This window comes from Lontra canadensis, unplaced genomic scaffold (assembly GCF_010015895.1).
Source record: "Lontra canadensis isolate GAN:19392208 unplaced genomic scaffold, GSC_riverotter_1.0 scaffold141, whole genome shotgun sequence".
In the NCBI taxonomy this organism is placed as follows: Eukaryota; Metazoa; Chordata; class Mammalia; order Carnivora; family Mustelidae; genus Lontra; species Lontra canadensis.
In genome coordinates, this window is record NW_022631135.1 from 1,240,709 (window position 1) to 1,261,390 (window position 20,682).

Consider the following 20,682-nt stretch of genomic DNA (forward strand, 5'->3'; position numbering starts at 1 on the left):
GTCCCCTACACTTCCTGTCCCTTCACATGGCTCTTTTAGCCCTTTCTACTGTCCCAGTAGGGGAGGAAATGTGTTTTTCCTTCTACCCTCCTGGATTGTCCCCCAGAGACCTTGTAAAATTAGGCTGACAAAAGATTAACAGAAAACAAGGAGTTTATTAACATGTGCAGTACACATCTTGTAGAGAAGACTCTGTGAAGAGTAACTCAAAAGAGTGGTTAGAACTTGGGCTGATACAGCATCTTAATGGAAGAACAGTAACTTTATAGAGAAGTGATAAGATGAAGAAAAATGTTTTAGGCTTTCTGGGGTGGCAGATTGTAGGAAGTAAAAATATGGGGGGCTCTAACATAGTAAGGTTTGTACAGGTCCATCTTGGCCAAAAAACTTTCCTGGGTAAGAGGGTCTTGGGCAGTGTCATTTTTCAGAAGTATCTGCTTATAGTCAGATAAGGGAAGATATGGGAAGATTTCTTTCTGCATCTACTGATTCTCATTTGCTCAAAATTCTTGTGCCAAAATGACATATTTTGGAGTGGCATATTATGGTTCCCTATATCCCTACTTTTATTTTACTTGATTTTCAGCCAAACACTTAAATGGATTTACCTTGTGCCATTATTCTAATCATCTTACAAATATTAACTCATTTAATTTTAGCAACTCTATGAGATAGGGACCATTATTATCTTCTGCATCTTATAGATAGGGAACCTGAAGCAAAAAGAGGCTAAATGATTTGTTAGTAAGTTGTAGAGCCAGGACTCAAATGCAGGCTGTCTGTCTCTAGATTCTGTATGCCTTTTTTAAAAAATTATTACTATTATTCATTATAATATATGTGTGAAATATAATTACATAAAGAACAGCATTTGGTATAGAATAAATGCTCTCAAGTCAGCTATCATCATTACCATGAAATAGTTTCCAAAAGCATTTTTACTGATTATATAATATTCTATTGCTTCCTAATTTATTTTACTGTTCCTTTGTTAAACATATTCTTTTATTGAGGTACAGTTGACCCATGACATTATATTAGTTCAGGTTTACAATGTAATGACTTGTTATTTATAAATAGTGAAATAAGTCTAGTTAACATCCATCACTTCACATAGTTACAGATTTTTTCCTTGTGATGAAAACTTTTAAGATTTACTCTTGTAGCACTTGGGTGGCTTGTTTGAGCACCTGACTCTTGGTTTTGCCTCTGCTCAGGTCCTGCTCCCAGGAGATTGAGCCCTGTGTCCTGCTTGTGCTGAGCCTAGAGTCTTGCTTGTTCCTCCCCCTCACTTTATCCCTGCTTGTGCCTGAGCTCTCTTTTTCTCTCTCCCTCAAATGAATACATAAATAAAATCTTAAAAAAAGATTTATTCTTTTAGCAACCTACAACTATGCAATACAGCATTATTAAGTACAGACACTGTGTTGTGCATTACATCCCCTGACTTATTTATAACTGGAAATTCATACTTTTGTCTCCTTGTACTGATTTTGCCCACCCTCCACCAGATTCTGTGTTCTTAATCACTACAGTAGTCAGTCACACTGTAAATTAGCAAGCAGACTCCTAGTTTTCAGGAGCATCCCCTTTACCTTCTTGCCTCAGCTGATCTATTTGCTAGTCTGGGATCACAGCTCTTTCCACCAAAGCCTCACACCCAGGGGCCCAGAGATGTCAACCGTGTTCTCTTAGTTCTCTGCTGCTTTGTCCCTGTTCAACCCTCACACACAAGCCTTTTCTTATTGGTAGTTCATGCTGTTAGAGTTTGGTTACCCTCTACCTCTCCTCTTTGCTGTTGTCCAAATATTTCCTCTTACTTTTTGAACACTTTGTTTCCTCGCTCACATTGTGACGTTTTCTTGCAGCACCATGAACACAGCCATCCAAACATCCTGGCTCAAAGTGAGCTGTGGCTGTGGAGTCTTTTGGAACTGCCATTGCATTTGGTTTCCTTATTTGTAGAATGAGCACAATAGTGACTGTTCTCAAGATAAAATGAGATAACATGCATGAGGTGCTTAGCACAGTGTTTGGCACATATACAATGGTAAATAGATGGTAACTGTTATCATTAATAATAATGATAAGTCCTCACCACTCCCCCTGCTACCACTACAGCAATTGCTTTTTCTTAAAATCCCTTGACTTCTTTGAAGGTATGCTCAAATACTCATACTCTGCTCTAGCTGTTCATAAGCGTGGTGAAACCTTTTGGCTATTCATTCTCCAGAACTATTCTATTTCCAAGACTGTAAATTGGATATAGCTACCTAGCACCCTAACTTACTACTGTTTGTGCTGTTTCATTTTCTTTCCATTGCTACTCATGCTGTGGAACCTCACTGAGGTCTCTGGTCTCCTCTTCCTTGCCAACATAGTTTATTCCTTCTTAAACTGGTCATGGCCTCATGGTGCATCACTCTGTTGGTGGTTCTTTTGGGTGTCCTGTCTTCTTGTCTGTTTCACCAGGCTGGCAAACACCAATGGTAGATCAATTCAGCCATTTGCTTTTTTACCCCAATACGTGGGCAAAATAAACTCCAGACTCCTTGCTGTGGTCCATGGTGTCTCCGTGTGGGTCTCCGGCCCCCATCTCCTGTGTCACCATGATTCATCAGGGACTTAACAAGTTTGTTCTTGCCTTGGAACTTTTGCGGATGTCTGAGTAGACCCTTTATTTAGACCTTTTCATTCTTTTTTTTTTTTTTTTAAGATTTTTATTTATTTATTGACAGAGATCACAAGTAGGCAGAGAGGCAGGAGAGAGAGAGAGGGAAACAGGCTCTCCACTGAGCAGAGTGCCCGACGCAGGGCTTGATCCCAGAACCCTGGGATCATGACCTGAGCGGAAGACAGAGGCTTAACCCACTGAGTCACCCAGGTGCCCCGACCTTTTCATTCTTTAGCTCAAATGTCACTACCTTGGAGAGCGTTTCCCTATGCACTGTAGAGTCTCCTCGTATGTGAGTCCTCTGTCACTGTACCTGGTGTGTCTCCTTCACAGAATCATCAAAGGTTGTAAGTGTGTAATTTTGTTTGACGGTGTTTCCTGGATGAAGCTCCATGATAGCAAGGATCAGGACTGTTTTGTTGACCATTGTTTACTTAGTATCTTCTAGAATGTGTGACATGTAACACATGTTAATGAGTCATTTTATCAGATGCATGAGAAAAATGAAGAAATCGTACAGTCCTGTAGATTGATTCTCTTGCAAGTACAAGTTTTCCAGACTCAGCAGCATCCTGTTCAGCTGTCCCACTGCTCCTCCTTTATTCTTTCCCTTGCCCCCGTCACTGCTCCAGCCTTAAGTTCCCTTAACCTTCTCCTCTTCCCTCCACAGATAAAGCTGAAGCTGGGACTTGCTTCATTTGTTCCCTGTACAAATAGTAGTAGTAAACCTACTGCTAGCACATTTGGCTTTTTAAATCCCGAGTAGTTTTAGGAAAAGAGATGTCTTCTGTCTATCAAAGACTAATCTCTTCAGCTGTGTTCTTGATCTGACCTTGCAATCTGGATCTTGCTCTACTAGTTCCTTTTCTCTTGCAGGTACTTCTGTATTTCCAGCCTTTCCTCTTCATCAGCTCATTTCCCCAACTTTGTTAACTTGATTATGCCTTTCTTAGCCCTGAACAAATAAACAAGAAACAATGTAAAAAAGCCCAAGAAATAACAGAAAACTCTGCACGCCTTTGACCTTGAATTTCCTACAGTTCCTGCATTGAACCTCTCCTTCCCTTCTGAGCCAGAATCTGTAAAAGCCTAGCCTATGGTATCTGTCTCCAGTTCTTTACGTGTGCTTACTCTCCTTTCTCTCAGCTCCTGCAGTCAGTGGGTTATAACCTACTATGTCACAGCACAGGCCACCAATGGCTTTCTAGTTCCTAAATCTAATAGATGCTTTACACTCACATAGCTGAGCACTCCCTTCTTTCTCTTTTTGCTACTGAGAAACCAATTTCTTGGTTCTTTTTTAACCTCTCTTAAGATATATTATTCTCAGTGTATTTTATTGGCTTGCTTCTTTATTTCTTAAGTGTATATTCAGGTTTCTGAACCTTCTTCTTTACGGCTTAACCTTGTTTCTGCTTTCGTGTTTACTACTTTGGTAACCCTCTCCACCATCCTACAAGGAGCATAAGCCAGAAATGTAGGTGTTGTCCTAGAGCCCAGAAGGTATTTTTGTTTGTTTGTTTTGTTTTGTTTTGATGGTAGTCATTCTAATGGGTGTGAAGTGGTATCTCACTGTGACCTTGATCTTCATTCCCCTATTGAAAGTGATTTTGAGCATCTTTTTGTATGCTTGCTGACTTATTATCGTATACCTTCTTTGGAGAAATGTCTGTTTGTTCTTCATTGATTTTTTAATCAGATTTTTTGTTTTTGTTGAGTTGTAGGAGTTCTTCTTCTTCTTTTTTTTTTTAAGGTTTTATTTATTTGTCAGAAGGAGAGCACAAGCAGGGAGTGGCAGGCGGGGCAGGCAGAAGGAGAAGCAGGCTCCCCACCGAGTAAAGAGCCCCATGCAAGACTCAGTCCCAGGACCCTGGGATCATGACCTGAGCTGAAGGCAGATGCTTGACCAACTGAGCCACCCAAGCATCCTGAGTTGTAGCATTTCTTTATATATTCTGGATATTTATTCCTTATCACATACATGATTTTCAGATATTTTTTCCCATTCTGTAGATTGCCTTTGCATTCTACAGATCATTTCCTTTGATGGACAGATTTGTTTTTCTTAAAGGGGTTCATGAATTTTGTATATTTTAAAATATTTAAATGTAATTAATTAGCTCAATATTTATGAATCTTGTATTAATCACCAGTAATCTTAGAGTAACTGGTACATTTGAAAACATTCAGAACTTATACTATCACTTATTTAAATAGAATGTATTTCTCTTCTGTCCAGCTTTAATTTTTAACTTTTTAGTTTCTTAATTTTTAACTTTTCAGAAGTTTTTAGTTTAGTCTAATTAATCTATTTTTATTTTTGTTGTCTGTGTTTTTGGTGTCATATTTAAGAAATCTTTGCTAAATCCATGATCATGAAGTTATGTATTCTTTTAAGGCTTTTATAGTTTTAGCTTCTATGTTTAGTTTAGTCTTTGATCCATTTTGAGCTAATTTTTGTATATGACATAAGGTAAGGGTTTAACTTCATTCTTTTACAATGTGGCTATCCAGTTTTCCCAATATTCTTTGTTAAGAATGTCCTTTCCCGACTGAATGGTCTTGGCATTTTTGCTGAAAACCATTTGACCGTATACAAGAGGGTTTATTTCTGTGCTCTTTTTCCTATTGCATTAGTTTATAGATTTGACTTCTTGTCAGTACCACACTGTTGTGTGTGTGTTTTTTTTCAGTATAATTAACATACAATGTTATATTAATTTTAGTTATACAATATAATAATTCAACAACTCTATACATTATTCAGTGCTCATCAGGTTCAGTGCACTCTTTAATTCCCATCACCTGTTTCATCCATCCCCCCACCAACCTCCCTTCTGGCAACCATCACTTTGTACTCTAGAGTTAAGAGTCTGTTTCTTGGTTTGTCACTCTCATTTTTATCTTTGTTTATTTGTTTTGTTTCTTAAATTCCACATTTGAGTGAAATCTTATGGTACTTGTCTTTCTCTGACTTATTTTGCTTAGTGTTAGACTCCCTGGTTCTACCCATGTTGTTGCAAATAGTAAGATTCCATTCTTTCTTATGGCTGTATAATATTCCACTGTATATATGCCACATCTTCTTTATCCATTTACCTATTGATGGACACTTGGGCTGCTTCCATATCTTGGCTATTGTAAATAACGCTGCAGTAATCATGGGATACATGTATCCCTCTTAATGTTTTTTTGCCTTTTTTGGATAAAGACTCAATAGTGCAATTACAAGGTTGTAAGGTAGTTCTATTTTTAACTCTTTGAGAAGCCTCCATAGTGTCTTGCACAGTAGCTGCCTTTTTGCCTTCCCACCAACAGTGTAAGAGGGTTGCTTTTCCTCTCCATCCTCATCAACACCTGTTGTTTCTTGTGGTTTTGAATTTAGCCATTTTGACAGCTCTGAGCACACTGTTTTGATGCCTGTAGCTTTGTGGTAAATTTTGAAACAAGGAAGTGTGAGACTTCCAATCTTGTTCTTCTTTGTTAAGAGTTTTTTGGCTCTTTAGGGTCCCTTGAGATTCCATATGAATTTTAGGATGATTTTTTTTTCTATTTCTGCAAAAAGCGTCATTGGAACTTTGGTAGGAATTACATTAAATCTGTAGATGATTTTTGGTAGTATTGCCATCTTAGTGGTATTAGGGCTTCTAGTCCCTGAAAGTGAAATCTTTTCCATTTACTTGTGTCTTCTTCAATTTCTTCCAGTATCAGATTATAGTTGTCAGTCCTTTTCCTCCTTGTTAAAGTTTATTCTAAGTATTTTATTATTTTTGGCACTATTGTCAATGGAATTATTTTCTTAATTTCTTTTTCAAACTGTATTGTTAATCTTTTATAAAACTCATTTCAAATGTCACTTCCAAACTAAAGCCTTTTTTGATTTCTTCAAAATAGAAATGACCATTTTCTCCCCTAATCTCCCCCATATTCTATAGATGGATATCTACTGTAGAAACGGTAATACTTCATTGCATTTGATTGTTTAGAAATTGACATTCCTCAACTAGAGTGAAAGCTCTTTGAGGGAATCTTTCATCTTTGTATCCCCAGAGCCTGCTATATAACAGAGGTTCAATAAATATCTTTTAAATGGATGTATAAACCAGTGAAAAATGTATGATGTAAACATGAAAGTATAATTGAAAGAACATTTAACCTTACGTAGTCTCTCTTCCCTTATTTATATTCATGTCTAAATCTTTGTATGACAGTAAAATCCAGTCCTGGTGTCTAGTATCCCTGATTGGGGGAGGGGCTTAATGGCTCAGTCATTTAAGTATCTGACTTCAGCTCAGGTCATGATCTTGGGGTCCTGGGATTGAGCCCTGCATGGGGCTCTGCACTTTGCAGGGAGTCTATGTGTCCCTCTCCCTCTGTGCACGCCCCCCCACCCCCAACTCATGCTCTCTCTCTTTCAAATAAATAAAGAAATTCTTTAAAAAGAAATAGAATCCCTGATGGATGATGTACCAGGATTCTCTGACAGTTCACTTGGCCTGGCTGGTTGTTAGGATAAAAAGAGGGACTTGAGAGATGATTTGTAATGGCCTCATCACTTTTACTATCAAGGTTAAGTTACCTGTCCAAGAACACAAGTTGAAAAATAGGAGAACTGGGCCAGTGTTAGACTGCTCCATCTGGGTCTCTTTCCTCAGTTGCAGTGGAATGAATGGGATGCCTCTGGCATCAAGGTGTAATTTTAAAGACTCGCTTTTATGAGTGAAACATTAAAAAATTCTATTTGACAGTTTTACACAGTAACCAATTGGAAATATCTACTTAAAATGATGAGTATAAAAATTTTAAAATGAAGTTCATTTCAACATTATGCCAGTTGTTAATGGTGAAGTATATAGTTCAGATGACTTACTAATACCTTCTAAAATGGAATAGTTTGAGTAGCATATGGAAACCAGAATCCTTTAAATTGTAGTAACAGAAAAGACAAAAACAGTTGTATGGCTTTTATTTAAAGTTTTTGATGGCTAAAAAGTGATTCTAAAATTTTATTGAGATCTTTCATATTATATGTGACATAGTTTTATTGTAACTTACAATGGTATAAGAAAGTATCTTCCAGATGGAAAACAAGGAAAGACCTTGTCATCTCCTATTGTATGCTGTATTATCTGATCACAGATCAGTCATCTTAAAATGAAAATCCAACTTATCACCTCTGTTGCATCTGAAATAGAATATGTTAAGCTTGAGAATATGTCAGGACTACCTAATTTACATTTTGTGTTCTAGACTATTTTTATTAATACATTTCTTGGCATACCTCAATAAAAAAATAATCCTCTTTGTGATTATTCTCAAATTATATTTCATGCTATCATATAACTATCCACACAATGTTAGAAACAGGAAAAAATAGCAAAAGAAAAGAAAAAAGTTTATAAGAACATGTATATAATTAAAAAGATATGATTTTATTAAAATTGATCTGTCGTAGTTTACTTTCAGACAACTTTTAGCAATTTCTTTACATTTTAGGTATAAATATATTGTTGCTACATACTTAAGAGTTCACTTAAAGAAAATCTCCTGTGTAAAAATATGTATATTTAAAATTTAAAAAACAGAAAAAACTTCCCAGTGCTTAACACACTCAATAAATGTTTGCTGAATAAAACAAACAAACTCACCTAAACAGATAAAACTGTACTGTATTTGTTAGGATTATAAAATATTGTTTCTTTATTAAATTATTCATTTCAGTGTTTTTTTATATAGCCAAGTCTCCTAGTGTTTAAAATACATTTTAAGGAATTGTTCTTCAGACATTTTGCATCTTTAGCTATGAGATAAATTATATTATTTAGGAGGCGTTTTTAACTGACTTTTGAAGGATGTCTGATATATTTACTGTGCGATTTTCTATTTAGTGCTTGAAGGAATGTCTGTGGTACTAGGAGGAATTGAACAATTTCTTAAATTATTCATAAGCTTCTCCTCCAGAACATGAGTTAATGTAGATGAAAAACGACATGTGGTTTTCACACCAGCAAAAACTCTTCTTATCTCAAGAATGATGTTTCCATAACCAATACTCTGCAGTCTGGCTAAGCAATAGATTATATTGCTAATAGGAATAAAAAACCAGTATTAAGAAATATTTTTCCAAAAGAAGGCAACAATTTCTTTTTTCCCCAATTTCATTCAACATAGAGAAAAACATTAATACAAACTATATGTGCTTTGTGACAAATATTATTTAAAACAGTATTGTGAATAGATAGCCATCATCAAAGATTTTAGGCCCAGTGAATAATGAGAACTATTGGGTCAAAATTCAAAGTAACTGAAACCTTGGGGTTCTCGGATGGCTCAAGTTGGTTAAGCATCTGCCTTCGGCTCAGGTGGTGATCCCGAGGCTCCTGGGATCGAGCCCTGCTCAGCAGGGTGTCTGCTTCTCCCTATCCCTCTGCTGGCTGCTCCCCCTGCTTATTAAAAGTAAAATAAATAAAATCTTTAAAAAAAGTAACTGAAACCAGTAAATAGAAAAATATTAAATCTTTACATTTGATGAGTTTGTCATATCAAAATAATATGTGAAACTAATGTAGGTAGTCATGAATAATAAAAATGCCTACTATTTTAACTTCTCTTAACACTTCTTTCCTTACATCTTTTGTATTTTTGGATAATTCTGAACATTGTTGAGTCTTTTTCATTGGGCCCAGATCTGTCCCATGAGATGGTAAACTCTGTGAGAGCGGGGCCACGTTCGCTGTCATAAGCAGACTGTGTGTCTGGCACATGTGGGAAGTGCTCTGTAAATAAATGAAGAAATGAATTTTTGCTTTCACGCCTTCATGCTGTTTCTATTTTCTGGGTTGATATGAATATATTGCTGAGTAATATGAATATATTGCTGCTATCAGCAGTTCTTCTTTGTGATAAATTCTTCAAGTACTTGATGACCTAGAAATTATGCCCTGAACCTATCAGTCAGATCCTAGAAACTTAAGTGAACATCACTGTATATGTTAAGCCATCAGACATTGCCAGTATTTGACAACTTTTGACTCATAAAAATGATGGTTTTGCATGATTTTAACTCTAGGTCTATTTAAAACAGTTACAGGTATGCCATAATAGAGAGGACCAGAGCTGCGTTATGATGGTAGTTGAGGACAAATATACCTGCTTATAATTTACGTGAGCCAAAAGTCGTTAAATTAATTATAATAGTAGTTGTTATGAATACACTATTATTGTTTTAAAATATGTACATGCTGGACTGTTGTCTTTCTTTTTTCACTGCCCAGCCTCTGAACTCTTCCCCACTGTCTCCCACGTCATGTACATTCTTCCACAGTTTGCTTTGGTGCTAGGAACATGATCTTGCTTTAGTCTAGACTTTGAATCAGAAGCTAGCACCTTGAACAGAGAAGGACTGTGCAGTATCTGTTCTGGAGCTGGGTTATGTCATCAGTGGCAGCCACCACCAGTGGCAGGCAGGTGGCACCAGTTCTAGCCTGCTGCGTGCTGTAGATGGTCCCTGTGTTGCCAGCTGGAGCAGGGGGTGGTGCCGTGTACCTGTCCTCCACCATAGCGCTAGACACCTTTTTGGCTTCCTAGCCTTCCAGCCTGGTTTTCTAATCCTCCCGGTATTCTTTTCTTACTTACTTTTTTTTTTTTTTTAAGATTTATTTATTTGAGTGAGAGAGAGATAGAGAAAGAGAGAGCATGAGTAGAAGTGGCAGAGGGAGAGCAAGAGAATCTCATACTCACTCTAAGCTGAGTATGGAGCCTGACGAAGGCCCCTGACCCTGAGATCAGGACCTGAGCCGAAACCCAGTCAGGTGCTCAACCAACTGCACCACCCAGGTGACCCCTGCTGTTCTTATACATTTCTTCCCTGCTTAATTCAGCCAAAGTTGCCATTTATTGTTTGTAACTAAGAACAGTGTTGTATTATTTTTTTGGTGTTTTTTTTTTTTTTTTCATTTTAATGGTCCATTGCTTGACTCTTTATTACCATAAATGGGAGAGGAAAAGTCGTTTGTTGCTAGTGACTAGAAGTGAAAGGTTTTAGGACATGCCCCAAATTTACAAATGGTGATCAAAATGTCACATTGAGCTCATATTAGCATTTAGTAGATATTATGAAAGTAAAATAACAAACTAAGATTTTGAAAATATGGGGATAATATTTTGAGATACTAAGTTTTCTCATTGTATTTCTTATATCCTTTGTTCTGCGCCTAGCCACCTCTGGGACGGTGGTACCCATGTTCTCAGAAGAGAGAGAATATAGCAAGAAAAATAGAGAAAAGGCTTTGGGATTTCAACACCTGAGCATATTGATACATTTTTCCCGCTTTGATGCTAGAAAAGATTCCCAGCGTCAGGCAAAGAAGAGAGCTAGAGGCTAAGGTAGAGTGTGAGTTCTTGCCCCTCCGTCGTCTCCTGAACAGAACAGCAGAAACTCATGTAGTCTGAGAGCAGGAGTGACCCTATGCCTTGCTCCTGGGGTGTGTTCTTAGAGCCAACGAGCCAGAATTCCCTGTGCTTCCAGAGTGACAGTGGAGGTGAAGCAAGGGTGGTATTATGTAATGGGTGGCCTTAGGAGGTTCTGACCCTTTCCACCTTGGCCCTGGGGGATTGTTATTTTTGTATGCCCAAGAGAAGCAAGAAGGTGGTAGAGGGCCTGAGATAGGGCCAGTGAGTTCCTGCTTGCCCTGGTATGGTGTGGTGACCAATAGAATGGAATCTTGCATACCGGAGAGGGCACAGAAGTGGCAGAGTCATTATATGGGAATGAGGGAGGGTCTAACTGCAAAAACCAAGCACAGCTTATGTCTCAGGAGTTGCCAGATGGTGACCCAAGAGCCAGGCGCTACACTCCCGTCTGAACCACTGTGCACCCCATTAGCTACCTCCCCGTCAACTAAGATACAGTCCTAGGGAAAGAGGGGAGCACTTTGAATTGCCTGAGGCAATTGAATGCACCAGGAAGAAATGTAAATTCTAGCTGAAATATAGACGAATAAAGAAAGTTACTCTCACACATGAATTTCCCTTGCTTAAAACCGTCAGCATTTCCCACCATACCGAGAATGAAATCTGCAGGTTTTGCCATGCCCCATGATATTCCAGCATACTTCTCTAAACCCATTCTGCCTCTTCCCCAAATGCTGACTCACCCTACTCCAGGTATCCTGTCCTTTTTACTGTTTCTGGACCTACTAAACATTCTTCATAAGTTCTTCCTTCTGCCTCGAGTCCTCTTCTCCGCTCAGCTGGGTAGCTTCTCAAACATCTCTTCAGAGTGGGATTCTCAGACCACCATATCTGACATAGCAACTCTTTCCTTCCACATCACTTTGAAGCTCCTTCGTGTGCTTTATTTTTCTTCAGATCACTGATCAATTCCTGACAATATATTTATGTATTTGTTTGCGGCCCCCAGCGTGTGTGGACGTTCTGCAAGACGTTCAGCGTCTGTGCGTTGCCATGTTTCCCACACCTGGAACAGTACCTGACAGTAGTAGTCTGTCAGCAATTATTTGCCGAATGAATGAACGGATGATGAGATCTGAGTTTGTCAACTGCAGTTCCTAAGTGCTGTACAAATTTTAAAATAACCTAACCAGATTTTCCCTTTTATTTAAGAAATTTTCTTAGAGGGGCGCCTGGGTGGCTCAGTTGGTTAAGCGTCTGCCTTCGGCTCAGGCCATGATCTTGGTGTCCTGGGATTGAGCCCCGGGTCGGACTTGCTACTAGGGGGGAGTCTGTGTCTTTCTCTCTCTCCCTCTGCCCCTCCCCTGCTCACACGCAGGCTTTTTCTCTCAAATAAGTAAATGTGTAAATCTTAAAACAAAAACAAAAACGAAAACAACCAACTTGGAGGGGAGAAAGAAGATTTTAGATTCTTTTTTTTTTTTGAAGTTTATTTATTTTAATAATCTCTATACCAGTATGAGGCTTGAAGTCATGATCCTGAGATCGAGAGTTGCATGATCTTCCACCTGAGTCAGTTACGCCCCCCAAGATTGGCGATTCTTCACATAGAGGGCAGCATGAATGTTGTAGTCAGGTAGATTTGAGTTCAAATTCTATCCTCACCATGACTTAGCTCAGTGATCTTTGAGAAAGCTGTTAGCATTTCAGAGTCTTAGTTTCTTCATTTTTAGAAATGGGAATAATAACTTACCCCTTAGGGATATCTGGAGGAGTACATGATCAAGCATTGCTAAAACACCTAGCACAAAGGTAATGCACAATTCAAGCAGCTACTATTGAATACGCACAGATACCGTCGAATACACTCAGATGCTAAGCCTGTGCAGTCACACCCGTGGGTACTGAGCTCATTAACTCCCAAGTCTTCTCCAGGAGCTCCTCTCCTGGGAGTGAGGTCCTCTTCCCTGCTTTTTGTCCTTCCTGCCGCCCAGCATACTAGGTAGGTATTACTGATGTGGCTAATAATTATGTTGTTGGTAAAAAGAATGTGTCCATTTGAATTTTCTCCTGCGCAGGTATTTCTGTTTGGAAACTCTGTCCTTCTCTGTTATTTTTATTATTTTTGTGTGGACCAGTCATTACAGCAAACCCTTCTTTTTCTGAGAAAGGATAGTATTCTATCTTTGTTTTGTTCACTCCCACATCTTTTTTTGTTTCGGGTTCCCATTCCAAAAAACTGAATACTTACACTATGTAAAAAATTATCAGACTGGATGGAAATATATTTGGTTTTTTTTTTATCCAGGTATTTCTGGTTATAATTCTATCTATCATTAGTAATTTCCAGATTCCAACAGAATTGGTGGTTAAAACTAAAGCATTCTTATGACTGTAGTATTTAGTATTATATTAAAAACATCTTTTATTTTTTAGGACACGTTTTCTGGAAATATTAGATAATCTTCCACTAGGTTCATGATTTTTAATTGTTAGAAACATTAAAGCATATTTAACATTGATAAGAAATAAATTAATTTAAAAGGAACAATTCACTAAACATTGGGATAAGATGTGGTTTTATTTTAGATTCAAAGACATTTTTTACCTTATATTTCATCAGTTTCTATTTTTTAATGGACACTGTTGGCAGGATTATTTTTACTGAAGAGACCCCTCTCTGTGTGTTTTTTTGAGGACTGATTTTTCGAACTTTGTTTTTGGGTAAATATAGGAATTCTTTTAGAAAAAGGGGAAGGTATTTAGAAGCTCATGTGTAAAAGAGGGGAGCTTCTCTGACTGAAACCAGTATGTGTGTGGGCATGGTGGAAGGTGACAGAATGCTCTGCCTTACTCTGACCCTGGCTTAAGCTGGGGTTTTAGCTAGCTTGAAACATGACCAGAGTAGAAGTGATGGCATCTGCATTCCAGTTCCTTCTTTACTACTAACAAAGAGGATGAATTTGAGCATTGACTTTTATGTTTTAGTTTTATTTATTTTTAAAATTAACTTGGGTATTAGCCCTACCTAATTTGGAGGTAGAAAGAACAAATGAGAAGTTGTTTACCAAAGATCTTTGAAAAGTATGAATTTTTCATACATAAAGCAGAAAACTGTACTTGTGCATTCTACATTCTAGTATGATGCTTGTGCACTTGTAATAATGTTATATTGCTAATGTCTAGGCCGTTATTCTGCTTATTTAATTAAAAAAATTTTTTTTATTCAGAAGTAATACATGCTCATTGTAACCACTCAAACAATATACAGATGTGTAAAGAAAATGTTACTAATCTTCTCTATCTCTATTCAATGTCAACCCTCATCCTATAGTAATTTATACCATTTTTATGCTAATAAAACGTAGAGAATTTATCTTTTTTAAGTAAGCCATGGAATCATATTATTGGTATATTAACCATGCAACTTGCCTTTTTTGCTTAATAGACCATGGGCATCTGTTCAGGTCAATACGTATAGCTGTGACTCTCTTTTTCTTGTGGTAGTCCTTAGTATGCCATATGGTAATTTAACGACCATTTCTATATTGATGAGGTTATTTATACTTTGTGTGTTTTTAAGAATTGATAAATATCTTCTGTATAGAATCTTATGTGTTAAAAATTTTATTTTTGTGTATTTTCCTAGAACTGAATTTGCTGGTTCAAATACTTATGAAGTAAATTTTAAAAATTATTGCCTAGATTATTTTATGTCATGGTTGTGGCAACTCTCATTCCCCAGCAGGCATTATTTCTTCAAATATTTCCTCTGTCTTCTTCTTCCTCTTTTTTAGGGACTTAATTTATACATATATTAGACAACTTGCTGTTACCCCACATTTACTGATGTTCCTTCTTTTCTTTTCTTTTCCCTTTCCCTTTTCCTTCATTGCCATCTCCCTTTCCCTTCCATTTCCCTTTTGTTTCCCTTTCCTTTCTTTCACGTCTCTCTATATTTTATTTGGGTGGTTTCTATTGCTATGTCTTCAAGTTCACTAATTTTTTGTTCTACAGTGTCTAATCTGTCATTAATTCTATCCAGTGTATTTTTCTCTAGACATTGCAATTTTCATCTCTGTAAATTTGATTTGGGTCTTTTTTATATCTTGCATGTCTCTACTTTTTGAACATAAAGAATATAGTCATAATAACTATTTTGATACTTTTATCTTCTGACTCTAAATTTGTGTCCATTCCCTTTGATGAATTGATTTATCTCTTCATTGTAGGTCATATTTTCCTGTTCATTTGCATGCCTGGACATTTTTGATTAGATGCCAGACATTGTGAAATAACCTTGTTGGGTCTGGATAGTTTTGTATGCCTATAAATATTCTTGGACTTTGTTCCAGGACACAATTAAGTTACTTGGAAACAGTTTTTTTCCTTTTGGATCTTGCTTCTAAGATTTTTTAGATGGGACTAGAACAGTACCAGTTCAAAGCTAATTTTTCCCCACTGCTGAGGGGAAAAGTTCCCCACTGCTGTTCATTCTACCCAGTTTCCCACAAATCTCAAAGTTTTTCAAGTTTGGCTCAAGGGAACAGACAATTCTCCTGCCCCTGTATGAGCACGGGGCACCATTCCCTCTAATACTTTTGAATGTATTTCCCCATCTCAGGTAGCTTCCTAATATATATGAGCTGGTCTATACTCAGCTGAATACTCTAGGGTAACCCTTTGTAGATCTGTGGGATTTTCTCTCTGTACAGGTCTCACTTTTCTAGGACTCTTGCCCGTGAGCTATGGATACCTTTGCCTCTCCTACTTTCAGCTCTTTTTACTCGACCCAGGGAGGATGGTTTCTTCTCCTAAGGATGTCAGCTGGGCAGTTGAAGGGCTCACCTTGTTTCTCATCTCTAAGGGATCATTGAGCTTCACTGCCTGATAAGTGGAGTGTCTTACAAACCATCATTTTATATACTTGGTCCTTTCATTGTTTCAGAGGGGAGGGTAAATCTGATTGCTGTTATTCCATCTTGGTCAGAAGTAGAAATTTTAGATATGGGTCATAGATAAACTAGTCCTTTTCTACACCACTAAGATATTTAGTGAAAATCAGCATCATATCAGACAAACACTTATTACATTTGTTAAATGTTTTCTTTTCAAATTGTTGCTTTTGTGTGCTTAAAGTTTGAAATTTCTGCAGATTTAATAATATCTTGTCCTATACAGTGTGGTTTTATTCTCTCTTAGAAAGTATTTCATACAGGTATATAAAGTAATCTTCATTATAAAGTAATTTGTTATTTTTTGGATTGCCATTTTAAAAATAAAAGATAGCCATGTGTTACAGTAGCATTTTTGTATTTTTATTTTCTTTAGAAGCTGCAAAAAAGACATTTCAAGAAAAGGGCATCTTGGCAGGAGAAGACAGGAGTTTTAAGCCTCACTTGACTTTTATGAAATTGTCCAGAGCACCACAGCTCCGGAAGAAGGTGAGTGAACATTTTTGTTATAAGCCCCATGTTACCAGCTACACCAGTCTTACTAAGCATGCTTGGGGCACATGCGACCTTTATAGTGGTTCTTGACACCCTACCACTCTGGGTCGTGGGATTCTAAGTCAGTTTGTTTCCCACTCCCAGGGAGGCTGAGTTGGCTTGTGAGACTCCATGCAGGCTCTTCCAGCTGTGCCCTCCTTTGCCACAGGGTCTCTTCTTCTGCACCTTCTGCCAAAATTAGCTGCATACTTGGACCAACATTTCCTGCTGCTGCTTCTCTTGCCAAATCCGCTTCCTCCCTTGAAGAGCATTGAGGCAGGGCCAAGTACCATTTTATTGCTTTCTCTGCTTTTGGTTGTTTACAGCCTGCTGCCCTCCAAGCTTCCTCCTCTGGCCTGCATACCTGGTGCTGCTCACTGGAACTGGGTTCTTCATGGTGGGATGCACTTCTTTACCCCCCTTTATGCCACTCTTTCAAGATTTCCAGGAGATGGCCTTGTGGTTTTAGTAGTTGTCTCCATTGAGGGCTTGGAACATGGACTGGGCAGAAGGGTAACTAAGGAGCCCCGATCCCCACATTACTTGAAAGTACTCCTCCCTGAGGATGGGCAGAGGTGACATGAACTAAGGGATATGTCTCTTGACCTCCCACATCTTTCTACCTTCCCAGGCCACCCCATCCTCCCTCAGTTTAGAGTAACTTTTGGTTTTCTTCTGGATTTATGAGCTTTTCTCCTGGAATCCTAAGGGCACCCTTCATTGTTTTTCCCATTTCAGCCTAGGGAGCTTCTCATGCAAATTTAACCATTTGCTGACCTCCTCTAATATACCAGAGTTTTGGAGATGGGCATGCAGATTAATGTTTGTTCCTGCTCTCCATGACCCCTTGCTACAGTTAAGACTGATTTGCAGCTCTATAAATGAAAGTCATGTTTATTAGTAAGTAGATCTCTTTTCTAAATTGGACACATATTATATTTAATGTCTCCGTGCATGGAAGGTCTTTCTGATCTTTAAAACATGTATTTGGGTGATTGACCATCCTGTGGTTCTGAGTTTTCTACAAACTGTTGTGAATACCTTTTCAAAAAGATACTTTGCGTGTTTTTTTTTCTTTTGATTACTATGCCCCACATTCAATAATAACTAAATTAGGTGCCATTCCTTTTTACCTTTAGGTAAAAACAATTTGTGTAAGAAACAGATTTAGACATTTGGATTAACAACTGACAAAACTTGCAGACTGATGTTTAACTTCTTTACTCATTATCATTCTTGTTTTGCTTTCAAATGGATTGTCCTCTTCCCAGTGATTTCACACTTAATCACAGAATGACAAATCAGTGGTGAAGGTAATATCCACATTTTGAAGTGCTTCTTTCTCTGTTCGGTATTAAATTTTACTTGAGAGCGCATAAGGACATTTATCAAAGGAGTGTTTAAACTACTCTAGAATATGAATTTTAATATTTTAGACTAAATTTAAATGATTCCTTGGCAGTTAGTTTTCCAGAATCTGCTCCCTTATGTTGTAGAATGGGAATACGAGTCTTACAAATATGAAGTGGCTGACATGAGAACCCATTCTTCCTGTTGCCGAGCCCTGTGGGGAATCCATCTTAACTCTTTCCCAGGCCCAGATTCTTCTCTCCCACTGGCACGTCTAGTTCATCCAAATTAATTTCTCTTGTCACATGAGGATCTCCCTGGCCCAAACCATACTAACTCAACAAATATTTACCACGTGCTTAATATGCACCAGACATGGGCTGCTGGGCCCAGAGTTATGATCAAAAGAGAAACATGGGGCACTTGGCGGCTGCCTTTGGCTCAGGTCATGATTCCAGGGTCCTGGGATTGAGCCCTGAATCGGGCTCCCTGCTCCACAGGAAGCCTGCTTCTCCCTCTCCCCCTTTCCCTGCTTATGTTCCCTCTCTCACTGTGTCTTTCTCTCTGTCAAATAAATAAAATCTTAAAAAAAGTTTAAAAAAAGAGAGAAAGAGAGAAACAGTCCCTGCCTGAATGGTATATAAAATCTAAATCAGATTATATTTCGTATAGATTAGAAAACTCAATCTTTAGAAAATAAAGTATGACCTCACGGCCTTTCCGTAAGCCCCCAATTTTTTCTTTTCAATAATGGAATGACTCCATTCCTGTGTACTACTATGATGTCCAGTGTTTCTGAATGCGTAAGAAAGTATACTTTAAACATTGGGATTCATGTGTCAACGCCAAAGCTGCAGATTCCCACCCTCTAGCTTCAGATATGGAGTTGTACCTAAAGATTGTGACTTTCGATAATCGATCTGTGCCACGGGTGATTCTGATCCAGATTCTCTGTAGAGCAGTGTATTCGGAGAGAGACCTGCAGGTTTAAATAAATAGCCAACATTTTTTTTTTTTTTAAATGCAGGAAGTCATTTGTTCCACTGTAAAAGTTAAAGCCAGTATGAAAATGTAGCATGCATAAAAGTGCATTTTTATTATGCTTGTGGTTTGGAATACAGATGATTTGAAAATTTGTGGTTCTTCAGTCTCTTTCTTCTTAACTTTTTACCTTTTCAACTTCCTTTCTCAGCATTCATTCTCTACTCGGTGTTTATTCAGGTTCACTCATTTGTAAGGGAGTAGACATTGGCGAAATTAGTCATGGAATGTATTGCTAGTATTGAGCGTTGTTTAGACTGATAACAAAATAAAAGGAGAAGGAGAGAGAGAGGTAGGAAATAATAGGTTTTTATCACTCAAGTATTGAAAGTTTGTCTTATTTCAAGTACTTTATTTATTTATTTATTTATTTTTAAAGATTTTATTTATTTATTTGTCAGAGAGAGAGAGGGAGAGAGAGCGAGCACAGGCAGACAGAATGGCAGGCAGAGGCAGAGGAAGAAGCAGGCTCCCCGCCGAGCAAGGAGCCCAATGTGGGACTCAATCCCAGGACACTGGGATCATGACCTGAGCCGAAGGCAGCTGCTTAACCAACTGAGCCACCCAGGCGTCCCACTTTCTTTTATTTTAAAAGTGATTTTAATTATGAAAGTATTGGGTGAATATTTGGTCGTTGTAAACAGTCCAAATAGAGGCAAATCTATAAAATGGAGTATACAATTTTTCCTTCAGCACCACCCTACTGTCCCCTTCTTCCCCATATAATTTCTCTATCTGTAGGTTACCACTACCAGTATATTCTCCCGACTTTTTCCTATACACTACAAATGTATATAGGTGCAAATACCTGCATATAGTTTCTTTAAAACAGAAATAAGTATACATTATTTTGATTTATCATAATTTATTCTCCACTTGATGAATAATTACATTAATTTCCATTTCTTTGCCAGCATAAAAATGCTGCAGTGAGATTCCATGTTCATTTTCCTTTGGGTAGACATGCCAATACTTCAAAGAACCCATGGAGTGTCAAGGTCACAGGGGTATTATATGTTTTAACTTTTCCAAAACACCATAAATTGCCTTTTAAAACAGTGGCCCCAATTTATACCTCCGACCACACTGTATTAGAGGAACATTTGTTTGGATAAGCTTGAGATAGAAGGACCATCAAAGATTATGCATGGTGGCTTGGTATGGCCCTTTGAATTGTGAATTAAGCAATTTCCATTAAAAAAATGCCAAAAATTCATATTCTTTAACTAAGAGGTTCATGCTGCTGGGATTATCCTAAACAAATAAATTTTTAATTGAGATAAAATTGATATACAACATAGTGTAAGTTTCAGGTATACAACATAATGATTTGAGATATGACTGTATTGCAAAATGATTACCATACTAAGCTTAATTAACACATTCATCACCTCATATAGTTACCTTTTTGTTGTTGTTGTGGGGACTTTTAAAAACTATTCTTAGTAACTTTCAAATATACAATATAGTATATCTTTTTTTATAATATAGTATTTTTAATTATTATCACCATGTTGTACACCCAGGACTTACTTATTTTATAACTAAGAAATAATTTTAAAGAAGAAATTCTTTATGTATAAATATGTTTACTGAGGAAATCATGTAATATAGGAAGTCCTATAATAGAGGAAAAGTTAGAAATAACTTCCATTATGATGAGGGAATTTTTTAAGTCAATTATGATAAATCATATCAATGATTTAAGAAGCTATT

The 20,682-nt window shown here is 37.5% G+C and overlaps 1 protein-coding gene across 6 annotated transcripts in view; it reads left to right on the top strand.

Moving 5' to 3' along the window:
- The window catches only part of AKAP7 (A-kinase anchoring protein 7), a 152,244-nt gene that overhangs the window by 44,784 nt on the left and 86,778 nt on the right, over positions 1-20,682 (top strand). For all 6 annotated transcript variants that reach the window (XR_004380975.1, XM_032843513.1, XM_032843514.1 and 3 more), the window contains exon 6: positions 16,418-16,530. Coding sequence is in view for 5 of the 6 variants with exons in the window: in XM_032843513.1 (XP_032699404.1) it covers positions 16,418-16,530 (113 nt within the window). In the remaining variant the exon portion in view is untranslated. The remainder of the gene's footprint in view (positions 1-16,417; positions 16,531-20,682) is intronic.